The sequence below is a fragment of the Electrona antarctica genome (assembly GCF_951216825.1).
Source record: "Electrona antarctica genome assembly, chromosome: 8".
In the NCBI taxonomy this organism is placed as follows: Eukaryota; Metazoa; Chordata; class Actinopteri; order Myctophiformes; family Myctophidae; genus Electrona; species Electrona antarctica.
Window position 1 is genome coordinate 8,536,993 of NC_136789.1, and position 24,914 is coordinate 8,561,906.

The 24,914-nt window shown below is 44.1% G+C and overlaps 1 protein-coding gene across 1 annotated transcript in view; it reads right to left on the reverse strand.

Moving 5' to 3' along the window:
- Positions 1 to 1,118: 1,118 nt before the first annotated feature.
- The window catches only part of crebrf (creb3 regulatory factor), a 28,815-nt gene continuing 5,019 nt past the window's right edge, over positions 1,119 to 24,914 (reverse strand). Inside the window, exons 2-11 of the mRNA XM_079507753.1 lie at positions 15,150 to 15,288; positions 14,978 to 15,062; positions 14,048 to 14,176; positions 13,605 to 13,780; positions 11,066 to 12,246; positions 8,514 to 8,705; positions 7,747 to 7,936; positions 6,219 to 6,292; positions 4,691 to 4,807; positions 1,119 to 4,025 (exon numbers count right to left, since the gene is read on the reverse strand). Coding sequence (XP_079363879.1) covers positions 3,907 to 4,025; positions 4,691 to 4,807; positions 6,219 to 6,292; positions 7,747 to 7,936; positions 8,514 to 8,705; positions 11,066 to 12,246; positions 13,605 to 13,780; positions 14,048 to 14,176; positions 14,978 to 14,986 — 2,187 coding nt within the window. The 5' untranslated portion in view covers positions 14,987 to 15,062; positions 15,150 to 15,288 and the 3' untranslated portion in view covers positions 1,119 to 3,906. The remainder of the gene's footprint in view (positions 4,026 to 4,690; positions 4,808 to 6,218; positions 6,293 to 7,746; positions 7,937 to 8,513; positions 8,706 to 11,065; positions 12,247 to 13,604; positions 13,781 to 14,047; positions 14,177 to 14,977; positions 15,063 to 15,149; positions 15,289 to 24,914) is intronic.

Genomic DNA, 24,914 nt, shown 5'->3' on the forward strand with positions numbered 1-24,914 from the left:
CAAAACAATCATGGACGACACACATCGTTCTAGGTTCAGAAAAAGCACCATTTCTCCCTTCTTTAGACTCAACAGACAACAGATGGAGTAATAAAATAAGTATGTAGCACTAGTTTTTCTTCCACCACACACACACACACACACACCACATGAAAACCACAGGCTAGGACAGCAGTTTCTCAGTATCAGAGACACCCCGAAACAGAGCTCACATCCGTGAACAAGCAACTTCCCCATATGGGAGCCAACAGTCAACTAGCCTGCTTCCATCCATGTGAATTTCTCATTTTCACTTTTATTTACTCACTAGCGTGTGTGTGTGTGTGTGTGTGTGTGTGTGTGTGTGTGTATGTGTGTGTGTATGTGTGTGTGTGTGACCATTTGAAATTTGGGGGCTGGCGATGGCCTAATGTATACTTTGTTGTACAACGATGTTGCTTCCACGAAAATAACAAAATAAATTTCAAGCGAAAAGTGAAGTCTGAATTGCTGTAGGCTTTACCCTAAGAAGGCAGCAGGGGGTTCAAGTCGACATTAGGCCGTTTTCCGTTTAGCCTTCTGACTGTACACTACTAGTCTGGCTTGACATGGGTAAGCAGCCCTGCTGCCCTCTGCTGTTGAGATTGGTAAGGAACAATCTTAAAACTATACTTTTATCCTGAAATCGGATATTTTCGGAGGAGTGCCGCAGTCACATGATGACGACATATGAACAAGCCATTATCCCGAGGACTCAAAGGCATTCGTCCAAGCAGCCATCAGCTCAGGCAAATGGTCCCCAAGACTACTGTGCAAGTCTAATGAATTGTAAACTTCAAATGGCCACACAGTTAAGCCAGAGGTACACGCAGAATCCGATGTGATTTTTTTTTTAATTGGTCAATCCGTTTTTAATCTGGAATAAAACACAGGAATTGATTTGGGTTTTTTTCTTTTTTTAACGACGTGCCGTCGCATCCACTCGTATGGCAATTTCGGAGTAGGTGTGCAGAGAAGCGCACGTTTATCATTTTCATCGTTAGTTTCGATGTTTTTGTGCGAAAGAAATCGGACTCCGTGTACAAGGGGCTTTATAGTTCGTTGCACGGACACGGGTGCTGACACCTGCACGCAACCAAGAACAAATCGGGTGTTGACAAGTAAGTGAAAACAAAACCAATGGATTGGTGCCTAATAGCAGGTGGAATCAAAACGAGGTCTGCCTCAGAGCAGCTGGCTAGGACCTGCCTAGGACCTGCTAGGACCTGCCTAGCTCCATTTGAACTGCATGCTGAAGCCCTGCATCCCTCTTTCTGTCACATGCACTCCATGCTGTAGAAACTATAGCATGTTCAGAATTCAGATCTCTGCACTACACTGAGCCAGCCCAGGAGACAGGAGGTAACATTACACAGCATCTGTGTCCTTTTTCCCCCTCTCTCTCGTCACCTCCTCCACCTCTCTGTTTCCTCCTCAGTCGTACGGGAGAGTACCTGGAGGCTTATTCTATGGATTACTTCCAAACTAAAAGGAAATGTAATAGGCAGCTAACATACAAAAATAGAACAAAATTATATATTTTTTTGTTTCGTTTTTTCCATTAGGTTTTTTTTCCCCTTCTCCTCAAACGTTCTCGATTCAAAGAGACTTCAGAAATGTATCATGCTTAATAATAATCTATCAATTGTCATGAAAAAAGTGGCAATTCACCAAGATATATTATGAATGTAGCTATATACAGTACTTTTAAAAACAAAATGCAGTTAACAATATTCTATCAAACAAAATATTTCTTGTCTACATGTAGAAAGTGACACGGATATATAACATTTTGGTTATTGTTGGTGACATTTAGACAATAAAATAAAACAAATAAAACAGGCAAAAATGTAATAGCTTATCTAATAACGCTCTTGTGCCGTAACACAATTAGCTTGTGGAGGGAGAAATAAGTTGAGGAATGAAGCGCTCTCTAAGCAACAGACATAGACTAGAGAAGCCCGCGGGCAGGCAGGCAAAGAGATTCTTTTAGTTAACAAAACAAAGAGTGAATGAATGTTCCTTTTCTGTACAGAATTGGACCCAAGCTAATTTCACAGTTCTATGAAAGTTCCCTGACCCTCCCACATCTCTTACATTCAATACGGCGTCAGGTAAGCTGTGCAAAACCTTACTTAAACTGGCTAGTCGCCATTTCGTTGCATGTGTCTTTGGTACAAAAAACAATCAAAATATACTGTGCAAATATATTTTTTTTCTTTTCTAAACAAAAATATCTAAAACCCTTTCCCCTGTTCCCCCTGATCCCTAAAGACAAGAGTACCAAAAACCAACAGGTCAACTCCTATATACACAGACTCTGTGGCATCACGCGTCGGTAGCTTCCATATTCTTATGTACATTCAGAACATCTTTAAAACAGCTGAAATACACAACAAACCGCCTCACTACGCTTCATCATCATCTCAGGGAGTTTTGACCAATCAGCTCTTCCCTGTCTCTCTCTCTCTCCCTCTCTCGTTCTCTCACACACATACTGTACACACACATACACAAGGCACAATGAATAGAACTCTGATCAAACACTAGTATGGACACACCAAACTGTTAGCCTGGCCATCTGTACTGTACAAAAGAAGGGCCAATGCTAGTTTCATTGGGAGACACCTCAATAAGTGCAGTGTAAAGAGGAGATGGATCATTGATAGCTTCATTCATCAACAACGTCCCCACTCCCCATGCCCTTACACGCTGGCCATTTCACCCTTGTAGAAAGCTTTTGGATTTTGCACCAAAAACAATGCATTCCCTTCTGCACAAAATGTCTTCTGCTGCTGCTTCGGTTGATGTGGTAAGTTAGCCAACATCTCCTGCAGCAGACCTGTCAACCATCCTCCTGTGGAGTCAATCGGCTCGGCACCGCTAGAAGCTCGACTGTCAAAAAAAAAGCCTGATTCATAGTTTGACGTACTACGCTGCCGCAGAGTGGAAAAAGCTCGCAGCCCTGTGGCGATGTCGTACGACCGAACATAAATTAGTTAAAACTTTGTGATGTAGACAAGCAGATTTGTACAATAGTATCGCACCTCCTCCTACATCGGAGCCGCGGTGCCAGAAAGCAACACGTTACATAGGAGATGTCACGTATCATATTAGTCTACTTTTCTACTCTTTATACTGACCCTTTGGGGTGTATTCCTGCTGCGATGCAAGGTTAACCTCAGCGTTTCAAACAATAACTCATAGGCTGACAGAGAATGGCATGACTTCTATTTAGGCCTTCAATACCAAATACTCCCCCCATGCCATTCCATGAGGCCTCTCAGCTTGCCGCTTACTCCTCCGCAATTTCTGTTGCTGTCCGGCAGCACGGCTCCCAAGGCCATTATAATGAAAGGCGTGTGGCGTGGGTTGCCTTTTACATCGGAAGGTTAACATTTTACGTAATAGTATTTTTTGGAACGACTTCACTAGTTGCAGATTGCGTGAGACTATTCCATAGGGATGCACTCGTAATGACTCTCATTACTATAGCCTAGAGGAGAGTGTGTTTACAGAAGCAAGACCTGAACATACTTTTAACCTAACATGTTACATTACACACCTATTAACCACCACCTGCTTTAGAGACACTTTGTTTCCCCCCAACGGGCACCCGCTACAGGTTGGGAGCTGGCGGCATATTGATTAGAGTGCAGGGACAAGAAAGCTGTAGGCTCTATGTCCCACGCGGAGCGCATGGCGGCACAAGCACACATACGCACGCACACACACACTCACACACACGCACACAGGGGCGTGGTATGGGTGGCTGTGTGACTAATAGGGTGGATGTATTCTAGGCTGGAGGGTCATGCAGATACGGGGGTCACAGTTACAGTGGGACAGTACGTCACGTTGGTAATATTTAACCCCACTGGGATCCGCCTAGATCCTGGAGGTGGGGACTCGCAGGCCAACTAGTCCTCCGGTGGGATCGCCATGCCCTGTGGTCTCCAGGATCTGATTGACAAAGTCTGAAGTCTGCCCGGCGACAGGTGGCGTCACTGCAATGGATTGGGTGATGTGGTTAGTAGGGAGGTTCTGCAAACTCACTGTGATAACTTTTCTTCAGGACAATTGAAGGCTGCACTTGGTGAACTCATCACACGGAAAGGCCATAAAACCCCACCGGTGATCTATGTCTGTTGCTACCCTTTTTACCATAGGTAGGCCTTGCCAATATGGACTAGCCAATATGGACACATTCAAATATCATAATATGTTTGATCAAATGTAGAACGGCTAGAAGTATAAAATAAGTAATTAAAACCAGGGGAGGACAGAACTCATTACAATATTCAAAGTCCCATGTGAGATCTAATGTCATATCACAAATTATGTCGATATAATATCTTTACATATATTGCCAAGGCCTATTCAGAAGTCTGATTTCAGTATATCAAATCATGAAAGCTGGCAGAACACTGTTCAAATGTGCCATTATAGAACTTTAGAGAACAAAATGGAGAAACATGGAAATGTTTGAAAATAATACGATTTAACACATTATGTGCCCTTTCATTCTTTCAAAATAGCGATGTGGGGTGACCAAAAAAAGGTTTGAAATTATTATTATTGGGTTTTTTCCCAAGACGTCCACAGACGTCCTAGGAATCCCATGTAGTGCCCAGGACGTCTGTACATGTCTGTACATGTCAAATTATCTCACCCAGTGTCTCCTGGATGAGTCTATCCAGACTGTCAGCCATGTTGCTGGGCTGTGGAGAGTCCTTCACCCGGGTTACTATCTCCTCCTTGATGGCATTGATGACAAACAGCAAGCGATCTGCACACACACACACACACACACACACACACACACACACACACACACACACACACACACACACACACACACACACACACACACACACACACACACACACACACACACACACACACACACACACACACACACACACACACACACACACACACACACACACACACACACACACACACACACACACACACACACACACACACACACACACACACAATTTAGATTAATAGCATAAATGTATATATGAATATATGAAAAGGGCCTTTCACTAGGAGCTACGCAGCCGGTGCAAACAAAGCAGAGCTACAGAAGCATAAAAAGACAAGCAAAAACAACTAATTAGTGGGCAACCAGACTATTGTAATTGTAACACTTTATTTATTCCTCTAGAGTAACCTTTTTTTTGATTGGTACGCACTTGAGCCATATCTCAAATTGACCGGCTTCATCGGGAATGGTGTGCTTGCTCATTGCTAAGAGAAATGTTGTATAGTTTACTTGATATTAATTTATTCGTGCATTAAATGTCCCCATTGACATGAATGGGAAAATGCGAAAACTCACATTCAAGTATTTTATAATAATTTTATAATAATTCCTGTATATCGCTGCTGTTGGGAAGACCGTTCTTGTCCTATTATGTGTCACTGTCACAGCTTGAATTAACAGGAATGACTGACCTTGGATTCATATCAATGGTGACATTCCATTGTGTCGACCTGCTAGCCTACTAGCCTACTGTAGGTGTCAGATGTTCTGCGTGAAGCAGTCTAAAGAGTTGGATAACAGTGGCCGATGGATTCATGAACTAATGTTGTGTGACGTTTCCCCATTATGCAAGTAAATAGAATACAATTTGATATACAGTATATTGTGGGTTAATAAATAGGCCTACTTATAAAAGAGGTTATTTTAATTGGTGAGTAGTTAAAATAGACGTGAGGAAAAATGAAGTGTTCCACAACCCATGCCTCCGCCCTCCGGCGAATATGCCCGATCTTTTGGCCAAATAAAATCTCCAATAATGAACTGTATAAACAAACAGGGGGCTCCCTGAGCATCACCAAGGATATTACACACCGACGCCTGAGATGGCTTGGACATGTGCTGAGAATGGAGCAGGACCACATCACAAAGGTGGCCTTAAGATGGACACCACCAGGCAAGAGAAAACCTGGGAGGCCCAAAACTACCTGGCGCAGAACTGTGACACAGGAGCTGGAACAGATGAATCTGTCATGGGGAGAGGCGCAACATGCTGCCAGGGATCGGATGCAATGGAGAGCGCTCATTGAAGCCTTATGTCCCATAGGGGACGAAGTAAGTAAAATCCATAGCACATCCCTGATGAAAACACTGTAGCATCACGTGCGCACACGCGTGCGTGCGTGTGTGTGTGTGTGTGGTAACATACCGTACTCTGTGCTGAGTCCCCACAGCTTGACTTTGTTTGCCTCATACTGGGCCTTCTTTTTCAGACGACAAGCTCTGAAACACACAAGAGGATAACACAACAGAGCTGAGTTTCAGAGCAGTTCCCCAAACACTCAGGGGCTCAGAACACTACAGCAGAGAATGAGACATCTGTGTCAGTGTGTGTGTGTGTGTGTGTGTGTGTGTGTGTGTGTGTGTGTGTGTGTGTGTGTATATACGAGTGCGTATTGACTGTCCTCCGAGGTGGATATAGCTATGCTGGATAGTCTGATGCGAGGTTACTCTCCGTGGTGGGAAATAATACAAGTACAGTATGATACAAGATAACTGTCTGTAACTTGTACGTTTTGTAGAATAGGCAAACTAATATTGTTTATGTTTAAATATGTCTTTCCAACACATTTCCAATAATAAAGTTTAACGTTATTGAATTATGCACTTTTAGTTATTTGTCATATCTGCCCTGTGCAACTTGTGTTTACGAAGCCTAAAATCCAAACAGGAATGTATTTTTTATTCATAGTAATGTAATGTTCCAATGATAAACACCAATTAAATGTTTAATCGCAATTATTTGAGTGACAATTAATCATCAAGTAAAATGTAATAATTGTTATAATAATAATGGATTGCACTTTTATAGTGCTTTTCTATGCACTACGTGCCTACTCAAAGCGCTTTACATTTTCATTCATACATTGGGAGGTGAAGCGGCAAATAGTCAGCGCCCGCGTCCTCACTTCCCACATTCACACACCAATGGTGGCAACCACTGGAGGCAACCCCACGCTGCCTCCAGTGGTTGGTTGCCACCATTGGTGTGTTCAGTGACACTTCGACATGTAGACAGGAGGAGCCGGGATTCAAACCGCCGACCATTGGACGACCTGCTCTACCTCCTGAGCAACGGTCACCCTGAAGTTACAGCCCTACATGTGTATGCGTGCGTGCGTGCGTGCGTGTGTGTGCGTGCGTGCGTGTGTGTCTCAGTGTTGATTTTGACATCACATTTTTATTTTAGTTTTAGTCATAGTCTCTTCAATAGTTTTCATTTTAGTCACCTGGATTGATTTAGTGTTAGTCTAGTTTTAAATAAATCAACTGTAGATTTAGTCGACTAAAATGTATTTTGGCTGGCCTTGATGCCGCCGTAATGACTGATTTTACACTTGCTGAAAATAGCCAATTCACAAGGATTGTGGATTGGCTATTGCGACGCGCTGTGAGCTTGCAGATCTGCTATTTTCAGCATCCAACAAAGTGTAAAATTACTTATACTGGATCTCTTGTCCACTAGTCCCTTCCTAACATTTTAGTCTAGTTTTTATTTGTTGACGCAATTGTCAATATATTTAGTCTTAGTTTTAGTCATCATAGATTTTGAACATAGAGTTCATTCATAGTTTATTTAGTTTCTATTTAGTTTTCGTCAGTGAAAAAAGGTAGTCAACGAACATTTTTTGTCTTAGTATTAGTAGACAAAATCAACACTGGTGTGTGTGTGGTACCTGGAGGCCAGCTTGTTCTTCTCCTTGCGGGAGCGTGGCCGGGCGGTGAGCGGCAACTCGCTGACCGGGGTCAGGTCACTGATCACCTTGTTGAGCTTACGGAGCTCCGTGCCGATCTGCAACAGCTTGCGAGGGTTGGGCGTCAAGTCCTCCACGTCCGTACGGCGAGATTTCTTCAGCATGTACTTCCCTGGGGATGGAAGACACGGCACGCAGAACTTATAGCACCGATCGGCACGTGTTATCTGCTGTCGGGAAGAAACCACCTACAGTAAATGTTCATTTTTCAGGAAATTATTATTTTTTCTCCAGGAAATGAAGTACTGCCTCATCAAAGTTGGCCTTGTGACTTTATATATTGTCAATTACTTCCATGAGAGGTGGATTTAGCTGTTTTAACAGACAGTTTGAGGGTTAAGAGGTTTTGTCCCAAGCACTTTTTACCACTTTTCATTGGTTCAATATTTTCAAAACAACATACAGATACAGACGTAAAGGGTGTTCAATAGCACTGACTTAGTGCTAAAAATAAAATAAAATATGGATTTAGGTGGTTTCCTACCGACAGCAACGATATAATACATAACCTAACAAAACTGTTGAAATCTGGACATTTTGGGCATGTCATTGCATAATTTCTATCAAGATGCGACGTGCACGCCTGTGTGTGTGTGTGTGTGTGTGTGTGTGTGTGTGTGTGTGTGTGTGTGTGTGTGTGTGTGTGTGTGTGTATGCGCGTGTGTGCGTGCGTGCGTGCGTGCGTATACCATGGAGGGGTCCATTCTTCTGGAAGAGATTACTGGGCAGCGTGTGTTTGTCCCACTCGGAGGGTTTGAGCATGCGTTCCTGTTTGGAGGGGGTGAGCTGTTCACTGTATTCCCAGAAATAACGCCTCTTCCCTCTCTTGGAGACCCCTGCTGTGAGACCTTTAATGTCCTCCATCAGCTCCATGTCACAACCTGGCAAACAGAGAGAGAGAGCGCAAAGGAATCTTTACTTTAAGGTCATTGCGGTCTGCGGGCCAGTTGAAACTTGAGGTCCCAAAGACATAAAAAAAAAAAGACCAGAGGTGACCAAGCCTTTTCCGTTGCAGCTCCCACTTTATGGAATGCGCTCCCCTCCCAAATCAAACTGGCCCCCACCATCGAGACCTTTAAATCTCGCCTAAAGACCCACATTTATAGCCTGGGTTTTAATTCTGTTTGAATTTTTGTGGTCTTTGTTTTTGTTTCACTGTCTGCTGACGCTGCTGCGTCCTGTACTTTTCAGTGATATGTCTTGTTTCTAATTTTACTATGTTTTTCTTTTTTAGCTTTACAGTGTATTTAGCTTTTGATTCTTTGTGAAGCACTTTGTAAACCTTGAGTTGTAAAATGTGCAATATGAATGGAATGGATTGGATTGGACATTTCTGTGCTGTGATGAGATAAAGATGATTAGCAATGTGATGCTAGCAATGTAATCGATTAGTTTGATGAACTTTTGGACCTCTAAAGATGAGCTTCCATTACAAAGTGCAGTTCATCCCATATTAACACTATTTTTGCCAGGGAATTTTTCAGAATAAAGGCACTAGAGTACCAAGCAGATGGGCAGATTTTACTCTGAAAAGCCTGTCTTCCGTTACCCCACAAAACCGAAAGTCATAATCTTCCATTCGTACCTCACACTGGTACACCTAAAGTCTCTCTAGAAGCGTTTATATTCCAAACGAGATGCTTCCTGAAGTCAGAAATGAAGACCTTTTGGTCAAAACCATGGAGCCGTAAACAAGGAAGTGAACGGCAGTGTGCATGCGAGAAACACAAGGAAGGACGGCTATACACGTCCAAGGCACCCCGTGGATTTGATTCCCAGGACATGTATACACGACATCCTTAGCATAAAAAGTGTTACAATTGCCTAAAGAGGGTGGGTAGACAGTGGACCGTGCACGTCACAAAGGTCACAAAAGTAACATCCGGACTTGCGAGGTTGCTCTGGTCCGCACCAAACTTGGCACAGACACAGCTCTTAGAAATGTATTAGGGACTTTATATTACGCTTAGGCAACAAATAACTAATGTATGTGAACACTGTAACCATGTCCTTCATAAACCAAATGAATTATCATAACATAACTCAAGCACTACTTGTGGCCCACTGGTATTATGTGTTGTGTACTTCAGAGGGCCTGTGCCTTGTGCCTGCATTCCTTATTTCTGAATGTTAAGAGCAATTGTGAAGCATCAACCTTTTGCATGAGCCTGCAAACAATACCACCGTTTTAACTGACCATGATTGATTCTATACAGTTATAAACTTGTTGTTGTCTAAGTTACCTAACAAACTACAACAGACAAAACTGCATGTTAATGTGTTCTTCTGCGGATCGAATTCTGGGAATTTGAACTATTTAGCACCGATGCAAAACAACAAGGATGTGAAGTCTCCTAAATCTAAGATGAAAACTATCAAAAGACAGCAAAGTCTTGAAATACATTAATTACAGGCATGTAGTGTTGCAACATTTGAGCAGATTTGCAGAATTTTAATGAGCATGTCGGATCTGAAGACAATGTTATGTGTGATTTAGTGATCGTTTTGGTAGTGTCTATTCCTTTCCCCTCCAGAAGGCACTGACTGTAGGCGGCGAAGGAGATTCCTCAGCTCTCTAAACTAAAATAATTTGGTCAGAGACTCGCTATGGTTGGAAAAGACACAAATATGAGGTCTAGGCAGAATTCCCTGTGTTGACAGACCATACAGGGAGAGCCATTAGGTCCAATAATAGCAGACCGAGTAAATATGGGGTTGGATTTCTACTGTTGGCAAGAGTTGAAGGAGAGAGGGATGAAGAGTGCTTCTGTCATTGGGAATTGTGTTTAATCACAGGAACTCTAGCATGCATCCCTATTCTGGGCATGCCATAATAGGCAAAATAGCATTCGTCAAAATAGGTGAACATTCAGTGAACATAGTATATCTACAAGCTCACAGCGCGTTTGGCCGCGCCATGCTGTGAGCCTTGTAGATAGGCTATTTGTGCTATTGACGTACTGTACAACAGTATAGGGTTTAAATGGAGGCATACTGCTCCTAGTTGTACCTCTGAAATACATTTTGTACACTTTGTGGTTGTGGGTATTCTATAGTCAAACTCTTTCAAAGACATGATTAAAAAGAGACCGAAAGACAAGAGGGACAGAGGAATGAGATTTTGAGAAAAATGAAAGGAGACGGAGACAGAAAGATAGAAACAAACAATGATTTAGACTTAGAGGTAGATAATGACAGATGGTCACCATGGCAACTCATAGGTCACATGCATTGTGGGTACCTTGCTCCGAGAAGGTGTCGCTCATGTCGTCATCCTTGTCAGCTTCGTAATCGTCCTCCTCCTCCTCTTTCTCCTCTTCCTCCTCGTTCTCGGACAGCTCATGTTCGCTGCCGAAGCCCTCGTCGTGATCTTCGTCATCCAGATCCAGGTCTTCTGCATCTGCCTCCTCTTCCTCCTCCTCCTCCTCCCCATCTTCCTCATCTTCCTCCTCCTCCTCCTCCTCATCCTCCTCCTCCTCCTCCTCGGCCTCCAGTGGGCTGTGGGTTCTGCCAGCCTGCCTGGCTCGGGTCAGGAACAGCGAATAGTTGTGCTCCTCCTCTTTGCTCTTCTCGCTGCCCTCCACTACCAGGACCCCGCTAGCCCCCGGGAGGCTGACCCCGACACTCACCAGGCCAGCGGTAGCCCCCTCCACCGCGGCGTGGCTAGCCTCCACCAGCTGAGGCATGGCCAACCAGCCCGCAGGCGCGTCTCTTCTCCCTGCCCCCTCCGCCCCTGCCCTCCTCTCGTAGCGGGCTGCTACGCGCTCTGAGCTACAGGCCGCGGTACCGGGAGTTACCACGAGGGTGCCGCCAGAGGTGGAGGCCACGTGGTCCTGGGAGAGTGGGAGAGGGGAGCCAGGGTCCTCGGCCTCTGGCTGGGTGGGCGTGTTGCTCAGCGCTCTGTGGCCGGCGCTCACACGCACCTTGGCCTTCCGCACAAAGTCAGAGCCATGAGAAGAGGGGGACGCCATTTTGTGTCCAAGCAATCTGGCTTTGGGTTTAGTCTGGGCGTGGTCCTGCTGGGTGGGGCTCGGCTGGTTATGAGCCTTAGCCATCGTGTCAGTGCTGGAGGGGACGGGCCAGGTGGCCTTCTGGGAGCCCTCGGGGAAGTCAGCGAGAGGGCTGCGACAGGGGAGGGAGGTGGACGGTGGTGCTGGGACTGGGGAAGGCCTGGTGGGGCCGGGCCCCAGACCGAAGCCTGGCAGTCTCTTAGGAGGCTGGGACTGGGGGAGGGGCGGGGGCAGCTCAGTAGGGTGGTAAAGTGTCTCGCACACGGGCTGCGAGTCCTCACTGTTGAGTTGGGCTAAGGTCGGGGTTCGGGCGATCACCTCCTCGTCCTGGTAGGGACTGGAGAAGTCATCCATTCCAAGGAAGTCCACCTCTTTGTTGCCCCAGATGTCACAGCTGGTCAGTCGCGTGTATCTGCCAAGCATAGAGAGATAAATGTGTTATATCAAATTGTACAAAACTGACGCTATAGGCTACTATCCAACAGTTCAACCAGAGTTCAGCAGTTGGATAGGACTCTTCCTCACTTAATTCAACGTAGTAGATGACACTTCCCTGATAGGCATCAGATTCATCATCAATGGATCATATATCGTAATAAGAACTAGGCTTCAGCCTATTCCTCAGTGATTTCAGGAACTCTTTCTGTGTGAAATAGACTAGTCGTGAAAGCTTGTTTGATGGATTATGTTAATGTACAGTATGATCCGCTGACATCCACAGAATTTGTAGTGTTGCCATCCATTCCTCAACAACTGGGAGTCCATATAATGGAGAGTGGATATGTTCACCAGCAAACAACCTAGAGGTGGACATATTTAAATATTTGCAAATAACAAGCTCTCGTCCCACCTCACCTTGCTCACTACTACAGCCTGTTACAGCCTGATTAATCTCATGACAATGAAGATATCATTGTCAGCAGGTGCACTGCACTGCATTGCACTGCACTGAGATTGTCTGCTGTGCATGCTTGATGTCAAAACCACTGCCACCACTTGTCACGTGACGGAAGCACCAGACCAAGACATGATGCACACATCAATTCTTAGACATTTATTAAAGACAAAAGGCTAACTCTGGAGAGCTGCTCACAGAAATGCCTGACTTCCCTTTTCCAGGGAAGAAACCACCCAAGCTCCTGATGCAGGACATGCTTAACACAGTTAACAGCAACTCATCATATATTACATTTGAGACGGGCGGCGAGTTGGCGACCGAAGAGTTGGCTCGCCAAGTCTGTAGACGGGCGCCAGCTCGCCAAATGACCCCCTCCCCTGCTTCCGTTTCTGGAAGCCACCATTAGTCACTCCCTCTGTCTAAAAAGCTATGTCTCTTCAGAAGCGTTAATATTGTAACCTCGACACAGCATAACCTCAGAAATGATCCCAGAACGTCCGCGTTGTGTTCTATCACCGCAGATGCTGCCTACGTTCCGAGAAAACAGCCTTTTAAAACGGACCAGAAAAATAAACTGGACTCCTGTGTTTCCTTCTTCCAATTGGCTACGGCCGATCACATGACACGCACATGGACGTCGAATTTATTGAACCAAACAACATTAATGCAAAATAAGATGCGAAAGTTATCATCGGACGACAAGCTAGACCCTAGGACTAATTTTGTCATGCGTTTTCTGGTTCAGTTTCAAAACTACTGCAGTGCAAAAACATGGGAAGTTAGCAAGCAACACAGCTTGCTGTGGCTAATCTATAATGGGCGTAGGTGTCCCCAGAAAACATATGCATGTAGTAGATGGAAACGCAGTGTACCTGGTGAGGTCCTCCCAGTAGGAATCCCACTGTTCAAAGGCAGTGCCGCCATAGGCCGTCTCGCAGTCTCCCAGTCCCATCACACCATCCCAGCCGTCCGCCTCTTTACCTACATCCATCATACCCACCATGCTGTCTCCGTGGGGACTGTCTGACCGATGGGACATGTCTCTGTCCTGCAGGGGGGAGACGCACACACGCACGTGACACACACACGCGACACACACACGCACACGCTTTAACTTTTAACTTAACTTAACTTAAGTAAAGTTAAGAAAGTTAAGTGTGTTCGGGAATCGAACCCGGGTCTCCCACGTGGAAAGCCAACATCTTAACCACCAAGCCAAAGGGATGTCCCTATGGCTCGGGGGAGATATTAGACTTTTGAGGCCATCAGGCTGAGGCTGTGAGCCACTCTGCTACGCGCACATGCGTTCACTTACCAGTTCGTACATGAAGTCTGGGTCAGAGGAGCTACTGGCCAGCAGATCAGTGCTGGTCAGGGCCTGGTCAGCAAACGTGTAGTTCTGAAAGGCATCCCCGAAAGTAGGCTCCATCCCGCTGATGCTGGGCTGAAACACAAATTTGCATAACATTATTTAAATAAACTGGAAATACAAATATAAGGAATAAATGACATGAAAATGAGTTTTCATGTTGCACGGTAAGACTATGGTCATTAGTATTATTGTCATTACCTGGGTGGGTCAGTCGTGTAAATTTCTTGACATTAAGCTGTGTATATGTTCAACAACACTTGACCTGCATAGCAATAGTTGCTAAACTATTTGGATTGGCATTGGACAATCGCTTTTTGGGGTGGGATTTAGCAACAGGCTAATTAAGGAACATACCACAGCTAGGGTTCACCTAGCGTCCCTATTCTGGTGGATGCGTTGGGCTATTTTCAGCGAAAACATTTGGTGTAGAATAGATGAAAGCAAAGGAGCAAACCAAGTATAGTTCCCTTCAGTGTTCACCCCAGACAGGTTGAGTTGTGGGATTATTGTCACATCACAAGTAAGGTGGGTGAAATTCTTAGTTGTGCAGGCTCATCATTGCAGTTAAAAATAGAGATAGGAGAGCATAAAGTGCATAATATGACCCCTCTACATGATACAATATGAGTGCATAATAAAAAAATAGGTAATGAATGTACGTGTATAGATAAAAATGGGTCCCTATTAAAACACAAATTCAGTTCAGTCTATGTAGCACCACCCGACGTATATAAGACACAATAATGTTTGTATGTGTGTTGATTGTCTGTGTGTTCAAATAAATAAATATACTTTGTAAAAAATAAAATAATTCATAGTTGGTCCATAAACATGGTGAGATCATATTGTGTGCAGTCTGTGGGTCTGCGGTACCTGAGGCATCGCCGGGCACAGCTGGGAGTTCCAGCGGATGGAACCTGTGGGTCTTCTCTCCAGTCCCAGTGGTCTGGGCCTGGGGCTGCTGGAGCCTGGCAGAGAGACCTGTGGGTCTTCTCTCCAGTCCCAGTGGTCTGGGCCTGGGGCTGCTGGAGCCTGGCAGAGAGACCCGGTCAGCAGAGTGCTGAGTGTGGGCCGGGGGGCCTGTGGGGTCTGCGCGGCTGGACACTCAGTGCTTTAAACCTGTGTGTGTGCGTTCTGCTCTGCTCCGCTGTGTTGCCGTGCTGTGTCTTCTCTACGCTTCAGGGCTGGGGAGACAAAGGAAAGGGAAACGTCAGTTCAAAAGGTACATTCATCTTCCCCTCACAGTGTGTTTGTATTGAGATTGTGCTCATTACATCGCATATTTAACCTATCGCGCACCTAGTGTACATGCTTAATTATTTCTCTGCGAAGTACGAACATATTCGTACCCCCAGCTATGGGACGTTATCAGCCTCGTACAAACATGTTCGTACCTTAGAGTATATATTAATAGAGACGGCACCGGGAGGAAACCCTGAGACGAAATGGACATAGTGGCCGAATTTGGTATTGCAGCTCGAGCCAGCGCTGGGCCGTTGACTATCATTGCGCACGTTCATGTTATTGCCCCCATGACACGTGAACGCGCGCAAATGGCGCAATAACGGCCAACGGCCGTCATTGCGACCAACGCGTTCATGTTATTGGGGCAATCCATCCCAGAATGCACTCGGTTCCTACCCGGAAGAAGGAGTGAAATCACCTCATGCGCTTTTGAGCAACTTAATGCAAGTGGATGGGAGGAGAAATCCGGTGACGTCTCTATAAGTATATACTCTAAGGTTCGTACCCCCTCGTATATTCAGTGTTTATTGTTTATTGAATGGATCCCCATTAGCTGACCCCGGGGCGACAGCTAATCTTCCTGGGGTCCAGTGTATATAATGGTTGAGCCCCACAGCAGCTTTTAACATCGATCCGGTTGCTATGTAACGCCTCCGTCACCACCAGCTATGGGACGTTACAACTGCTCTCCGTTTACCTCAGTTCAAAGCAGGATTTTCATACCTCCATAAGTGGCCATACAAAGTTCGGATGTAATTTGTGACTTTGTACCGCTAATGATAGCAAATGTTTACAGTGAGTGTGTGCAGGGGACTACAGCCGGGAGGTAACAGATCCTGTTACAGCTAGCAGCAAAAAAAGAGTTAATACAAAAGAGGCACGTGTCTTTTTGCACTGTACTGGTAGACCGCTGCGTGTTGAGGTGACCTTTATTTAGATGGGCAAATGCAGATCATCTGCGCAATACCCTGCTGTTGTACGTACGGTGTGTACTTGCTAGGACAACAACAAGACGTTCCTCATTTAAGATCTGTAACGTGATCAATCAATTATTGTGGGGGAAACTTGGTCTCCGAGTGAAATCCATAGTGTCATCGCATCAACATGTGAATAACTAAAATGGCCTCTGGACATTAGAGAAGAAAGGTGAGGCTTTGGGGACAGTGGGGAACTCTCTGAACGGCCTGGCCAATCAGCAGCAGCTATCCCGCCTCTAGCTGCTGCTGATTGGCCAGGCCGTTTTGTGGCCGGGCATCAAGTCTGCCTGAGAGTTCCCAGATGGGAGCAGGAGGGGGGAAACCAGTGTACTCTCTGCTGCCCCATCTGGCGGAGTCAGGTTAATTCTTCTCTGCAAGTCTTTCAGTCGTACTTACAATACTAGAGAGATAGATTAACCTAATTCGTTCAACTGGCTTACATACATCCAAAACTACTCCTAGTTCCAATAAGAGTCAATTCATATTTCATATAATGAGACAAAATTCACTCAATAGGCCAAAATATTGTACAGCTCTTTTCTGAATTTGCTGAATGAATCTTACACCACTTAAACCCCAACATCCATCCATATTGTGGTGAAAGCTTTTGCCGAAAATAGCAGACGTGTCGCAACACGTTGTGAGCTTGTCGATCTGCTATTTTCTGCGAAAGCTTTCTCTACAATAACAGAAAACGAGTTGAGGCCATCATACTTGCGGTGTGATGTCCTTAAAAGGAGAATTCCATACTAAAAGGCTTTCTTACCTTTCTTTGTAGTTGTTACGTCCCCACCAAAGAGGTCCAGGTGTTATTTTGTGCAAAAGCTCCTTATTGGCTATTTCCCCTACCATAAGCGCTAAATGAATTGCATTGAAGTGAATGGGAATTGAATGGGGCTATGGGGTGTTGTGCTAATTCGCTTATTTCCATCGCTCAAAATTATAATTTTTTTGTATATATCCTCTCTTCATAATGTAAATAATATCCCAAGCGGCACACTTTACTACTTATTTCGATGGAAATAAGCGAATTAGCACCCCATAGCCCCATTCAATTCCCATTCAATTCAATGCAATTCATTGAGGGCTTATGGTAGGGGAAATAGCCAATAAGGAGTTTTTGCACAAAAAAACACCTGGACCTCTTTGGTGGGGACGTAACGACTACAAAGAAAGGTAAGAAAGGTAAAAAAGCCTTCTAGCATGGAATTCTCCTTTAAGCAAATGCGCAACCCCCGGGCCTACAAAACCAAGAGCAACACCAACCCAACTTCTAGACCCGTCAGTGAACGGGGGTGATATCCCAGAGTAGAGTTAAAGGGGAGGTGTCAGTCAGTGAACGGGGGTGATATCCCAGAGTAGAGTTAAAGGGGAGATGTCAGTCAGTGGACGGGGGTGATATCCCAGAGTAGAGTTAAAGGGGAGATGTCAGTCAGTGAACGGGGTGATAGCCCAGAGTAGAGTTAAAGGGGAGATGTCAGTCAGTGAAAGGGGGTGATAGCCCAGAGTAGAGTTAAAGGGGAGATGTCAGTCAGTGAACGGGGGTGATAGCCCAGAGTAGAGTTAAAGGGGAGATGTCAGTCATGTCAGGGTGACCGGTGAGTTGCTACTCACCACGTGAGTGACGTAAGGTTTTAGTTTTCTAACTTTAGAAAACTACACCGCGGTGAGTTGCCTTTCACCTAAAACTGGAGTATGAATGGGCCTTCATTGTTCCATCCTCTCCTTGTCTAAATTAGACCAGCCAGTTGGCTGTGTAGACATAATGTCTGGCTGCCACACACACACACGCTGCCTTTGCATAACAAATAATAAAGGGTCTGTGAGAAGGCATGCATGACCCCTGAGCGTGGACACACACACACACACACACACAATTTAGGCATTTAGCAGACGCTCTTAATCCAGAGCGATTTACATTAAGCAATAACAAAAGCATGGCATACATCACATATATAAAAAGTAGTTATCATGAATCATGCATAAACTAAGAACGTAACAGTGGAGTATCTATGTAAACTATACATACTATACTATATAATATATTATACATGTGTACTATAAAGTGCTATGACTACATAAAATGCAATTCTAGAGCTGTCTATGTAACAAGCTATAAGTCTGTTTAAAATACTATCTAAGTCTACATAATATGCTATCTAAGGGGCTAGGCTAGGGCAAGTGCTACGGGCCATGGTGGAGTCTGAAGAGGTGGGTTTTCAGACTACGGCGGAACACTATCAGAGGCAGGCGGGGCGTTACCATGTCTATGCTCGGACGTAGAATAGATATACGCGTTCAAGCACAGGCGTATCTACGGGTATCTCTTATTATATCTGTTAATATCTCAATATATATCTTAATATATCTGTTACTATAGTCTGTGCAGATAGTTTCATGAAAAATGGCTAGAGAATTGCCAATCCATGAACATTGACAGCCGACGCAGGTTAATAACTCAGTTAATCTCGCATATACTGACAAGGTGGATAATAACCAAAATCATGAAAAGACGACAATATGTATGATACCACATTGGTAGAGGAATTCATGCATATTTTCTCAATCTATATTTAATAATACGTTTTAATATCTGCTACCTTTGAAGTTGTACATTTCCATGCATGGATCCATCCATCCATCCATGCATATTGTCGGGATCAGTCAGCAGCAATTATTGCAATACAAATTCTAGTTCATATTGCCCACCCCAACACACACAGACACACACAGACAGTCGCACAAACACAGCTGATGACTGAGAAGGCATTTGGTCACAGCCTCTGACAGATTGTGATGTGATCAATCATTATAAAAACCTGTGTACTTCCTTCCTAAGCAGCTGTGTCAGGTTTCAAAATGCGGAAAAACGAGTGCATGAATGCAACAGTATCAACAACAACTCGTCTAAGCTGTTTTGCCATCTCTGTAGAAACTCAGAAAATTGTTCATTTCTCATTTGACATTCTTCAGCATATTGGAAAAAACACACTGAAGTGAATGTTCAGGTTCAGGACGTTTGGGGATTCTGAACCTTTGCTTCTCTACAAAGTGGCAACCCGACTTGGACTTGAAGCCAAGTCAATTTGTACGGAAAACTCCTATCCCTCAGCTCTGAGTACAGGCGGCTTCCTTCTGGCCTTCGCCTAAAGGTTCCAGGGGCCAAAAGTAACAGGTATAAATTCTCCTTCGTGCCTGTGTCTATCCAGGCTTTAAATGCCGATAGGAGGAGGAGGTAACTTTGTCGCTGTTATGAAACCCCATTGCTACAGTAGGTGCGTTTCCATAAAGCCTTTTTTTTGCGCATTAAGATTCTTTCAAAAATCTCCTGGATGGAAACACCTCAAAATGCGCATAAGTCTGCATTTTTCGCAAAAACACTTTTTCGCTAGAAGGTGGCGGATTTGGGGCTATATCGAAAAAGTGAAATGCGCAAATGGGTTATGGAAACACTTGCGGAAAATATTTCTAATTAGAAAGCATTGAACTCGCATTATATCGCTTTTAACAGTTGGAAAAGAAAAAAACACACGCGATGGTGAGTATAGTGGACTTGTGGAGTGATCGAACGGGAGGGTGGGTGGGATGTGGATACATACATTATTAAATTTACACACTCGAGTCTCGAAGCCTCTGTCTGCAGGCTGAGGCTCTTTTGCTCTCCCCGGTGAGGGCGTTCGCGGTTGATCATGAAGTTAGATCGGTGATATTTCTCCTAAACAGCTCGGAACGAAACGGACGAGAGTCGAGAGGAGACTAGTCAAAATGGAAATGTACTGTCAAGTCGCAGGGCAGGGGTCCCGATCGTCCCTGTACTTTGAAAACGAAACTATACCAGCCCCTGTCTAGACAAAAACACACGCCTATTTATTTAACAGACAGTCTGTTTGAAAGACAGCCTGTCCCAGTGGCCCATCTGGACAGCGGACTTCATGCAGACCAACTTGAATAGCCTAAAAGAACGTCAAATGCACCGTGGGGAAGAACAAATCAGAGAAGTGTGTGTGTGTGTGTGTGTGTGTGTGTGTGTGACATGATCAAATAATCGTGTAAGATTATCCTGTAGTGTGTGATGCAGATGCTATCAGATTTCAGACATCAAACGGTAAAATAAATGTCAGATAATATGCGCCTCTCTGCGCGTCTCACTTGACTGGCAAATAGCGCCATCTAGGCCTACTGCTTATTTAATATCTCCAAAGAAGCGCATTTTGTCAGTGGATGGAAACAAGAAAAATACGCTTTTCTTTTTTCATATTACTTACTTATTCGCTTCCTATTTTCGAAATGTTTTGATGGAAACCCACCTAGTGATACCTTGAACTGCCATCCTGTTTTTATTTTCTATGTGTACCTTGTTCTTCTTTTAACTGTGTTTTATGTGATTCATGTGTCTGCCTGTTATGCTTTGCTGTACACCAAATCACCCTGTTATGCTTTGCTGTACACCAAATCGCCCTTCGGGGACAAACAAATAAATGAACCTGAACCTGAAAATATTTTACTGTATATTAAATGTGTTGTGCAAAAATCCACCTGTTGTTGGCCCTATAACAGGCCAATGTGAAAAGGGTGGGAAACTGGGAAAGTCAGTGAAATATTTCACATAAATTGCACGCTGCGTTCATGATTTGAGGCTTTTTGTTCAAAACAGGCCAATCCTGCAAACTTCGAAAGCCAATGTTAGCCAATTAGGATGGAAAATTAAATATTGGACAGATCCGTTTTGAACACATGACTATAGAGATACTGTGTAACGATTTGCGGGATTCTTGGACAGAAGAGTAATATCAAAAAATGTGTTTTACAAAAGTCGGCCTCCTGGTGGCGCTATAACAGGCCGTTCTGGAAAATTTGGGGCAGAGGTTCATCGTTGGCATCCAGGGAGTGTGTATGCAAAATTTGGCATCGACCGGGTTAACGGTGCCGGAGATTAGTTGTACACAGACAGATGGACGGACGGACGCACGCATGCACGCATGGACGGACGGACGGACGGTGCATCTGGAATTCTGCATTGGACCTGGGTCACACTGACTGCACAATGACACTAAAAGATCACATGCTCTGCTTCCCAAAATTGGAGACAAACAGCCAATAGGACAAGTGCCGAAATAACAGAAATAGCATAATTAACAGACCTGCAATTTAGGGCTGTTTACCAAAGAATCACAAGGCATCCTTGGGAGATCTCTTTAGGACACAGGCCTGTGTACGTGCCGTGCGTGCACGTGTACGACTACGTGCGTGTGTGTGTGTGTGTGTGTGTGTGTGACATGACTGTCTACTGGAGGGATAAATCAATAGAATAAGCTGTGCAATGTAACAAGATGAAAGTTGCTTGCTATGGTTAATTTCTTCAAGATGTATTTTTCACTATTAGGTGATTAGGTTAGCAACTTTCACTCTGGCATCTTTATTAGGATGGCCACTCATGGAGGATTCACATGGACATTGAGGAATGTTGTCTGTTGAGGAGAAAATGATAAGAAATGGCCAGGAGTATTTTGGAGTGTCGCATACATTATTGCTTAATGAAATCTAGACAGCTTACAGTGTTCATTCAATCAATTATTTTAGATAAATAACATATGCACACCAAACTTCAAACATGAAAGCAGTGTGTGATTTGAAGCAACATTAGAAGTAAATTGAACAAATTTACGCAATGGATGAGGTAGATGATGGGCAAATGAAAACTCCCATTCCATTCCATTTTTGTATCGTATAAGGATTAGGAAAAACACGGGCTGTATGTAGGTTGAAACAATAGTTCTACAAACTATCAGAATTGAAATGTGAAACTTTGTCTCCCTGCAATTAATGTGAAACATGAAGACGGAGGAAACCAGTGGAGTTCTGTACTTCTGATTAACCATGTTGTTAACATAATTGTACCATAAGAAACCAGATGTCCAGTGTGTAATGAAATAGTGAAATCATTTCTTGAAGGTCAGGTTTTGTTTGATGCAGGATAACAAAACAAATTTCATTTACAAATAAATAATAATAAATAAATAATAATAATAAATAAACAAACTTAGTTTGTCTTTAAGTAGTATCTCACCATCAGATTTGGCCTATACAGTCCCAAAGGTATATTATTGTTGTTGTATGGTTATTGGTTACCTCTGTTCATAATTATGTATCCTCATCCTGAGGGTAATTCTCAAAGCTGGGTTAGCTGGCTAACTTACTAAAGCTTAACTTCTGTAAAAATCTGGAGGCTCTTCAAATATCAAACACGGACTAAAGAAAAACAGCTGCTCTTAACTCTGCATAAATCTGGCTTACTGCATTTCCCAGCATCGTATGTGGCCAGGACTTAAGTGGTTAAGTCACAGGGAATAAGGAGAGAGAGAGAATAGTGGATTCCATACAAATGTGGCTACAGGCTGGAAAAGGAAGGAAAGCATCACCAGATCAGACAATGCTGTTAAACTGTTTACTCCATATACAGTAGATGAGCAACTGCGGCCCCCACCTTCACTTAATGATATTTTTGCTACGACAGTATATGCAATGTGGCCCTCTGGAGTGAGTGTGGAAATATAGTGGCCCTCTGGAGTGAGTGTGGAAATATAGTGGCCCTCTGGAGTGAGTGTGGAAATATAGTGGCCCTCTGGAGTGAGTGTGGAAATATAGTGGCCCTCTGGAGTGAGTGTGGAAATATAGTGGCCCTCTGGAGTGAGTGTGGAAATATAGTGGCCCTCTGGAGTGAGTGTGGAAATATAGTGGCCCTCTGGAGTGAGTGTGGAAATATAGTGGCCCTCTGGAGTGAGTGTGGAAATATAGTGGCCCTCTGGAGTGAGTGTGGAAATATAGTGGCCTTCTGGAGTGAGTGTGGAAATATAGTGGCCCTCTGGAGTGAGTGTGGAAATATAGTGGCCCTCTGGAGTGAGTGTGGAAATATAGTGGCCCTCTGGAGTGAGTGTGGAAATATAGTGGCCCTCTGGAGTGAGTGTGGAAATATAGTGGCCCTCTGGAGTGAGTGTGGAAATATAGTGGCCCTCTGGAGTGAGTGTGGAAATATAGTGGCCCTCTGGAGTGAGTGTGGAAATATAGTGGCCCTCTGGAGTGAGTGTGGAAATATAGTGGCCCTCTCCATCGTCAAAGTTGCCCACCCCTGATATAGATCACCATCTTATGCAGGTGAATTTGGTGGATGTCTATCACTGTGTCGGGAGGTCAAAATAGAATTTTGAGTGGTGCAGCCACTTCAAGGAACAGCAATGTCCCTATGTCCATCCCTATGTCCGTATGTCCCTATGTTTAGGGTGGGTTCCTGTGGGTCTGGAAGTCCCGGGGACCCATTGGGGACCCCCACACGGAGTTGCACCACTCAGTTCACACGGTTATCCTGCATTTAGAACCTCAAACAGAAAATGTTCCTGTTGCTAAAAACTGAAAATAAAATCACAAAACTTAGACAGATATTATTGGTATGTATTATACCTACTGTATAGTAATAACGAGTTCATATAAATACTACATTTTATTATTTTTTATACGCGTATTTTGTACATATCCATTCAATGTAATAGCATCCTGTAAGCGCATTTCTATTATGCTAGTTTTAAACGGTGCGTCGGTGGTGGAATCACAAAATCTAGAAAAGGAAGGTTGACTGAGGAGAAAACTCAACATAAAGAAGTCCAGGTGACGCTGGTCACGCGATGCAGGTATATTGACAGACAGTCCGACATACAGGACAGATGAAACTAGAAAGGTATGCTCAGTGCAAATCTCCCTCTCTCTCAAATTGTAAAACATAGTCACATAGTGTTTTGATGGTCGGTGTATGGTCTACACTTACAGTACACAGTTTACCCACCAGGAAGTGCCAATAGATTGTGTTGAGTGAATGATCCAAGTCAGTAAACATGGATGCAATACAAATTGGAAACTATGGATAAAGTCAATATCACATTTAATCGTCTGGCACCTTTTTCATATGGCCCATAAGTCTTTGCGTTTGTGTGTGCATAAGTTCCGTTTTCTCTTGCTGTGTTGCCAGTTTTGCAAGATAAACAAGTGACCAGGTCTATGAAAACAACCACAAATGAAAATAGCTGATCTACAAGCTCACAGCGACACATTGTGAGGTTGTACATCTGTTATTTAAAAACACATTGAGAATTCAATTTTTTAATAAAAAAAGGCACAAAATATGTTCAGATGGATGTCTGTGGACAATTACATATTAATCTGGGGTTCCTTGATGTGAAGAAATGTGGAAGCAAGCCCAAATAAGCAACTACTGTACACTTTAGAATCAAGCCCAAAAAACCCAGCAACCAGCAACTACCATTAATTTATTTGCAAGTGACTTTACAGAAAAAAACAAGTCAAAGGTTGCTTATAATAAGCAGACATGGCAACGCTGCCTGACGGAAGCAAAGCACACACACAAGGAGCCCCAGTACCTTGGTGGGGAAAAACGTGGATAGTGGCCTACTTAAGTCCACTGGTTGCATCATTGGTTGCATCATTGGTTGCATAACCTTACAAGTCACATCTTTATATTCCCTCCCATGAACACCACCCGCGTGGTCGCTCAGCCAAGCTTAGCAGGATGCACTTTAACT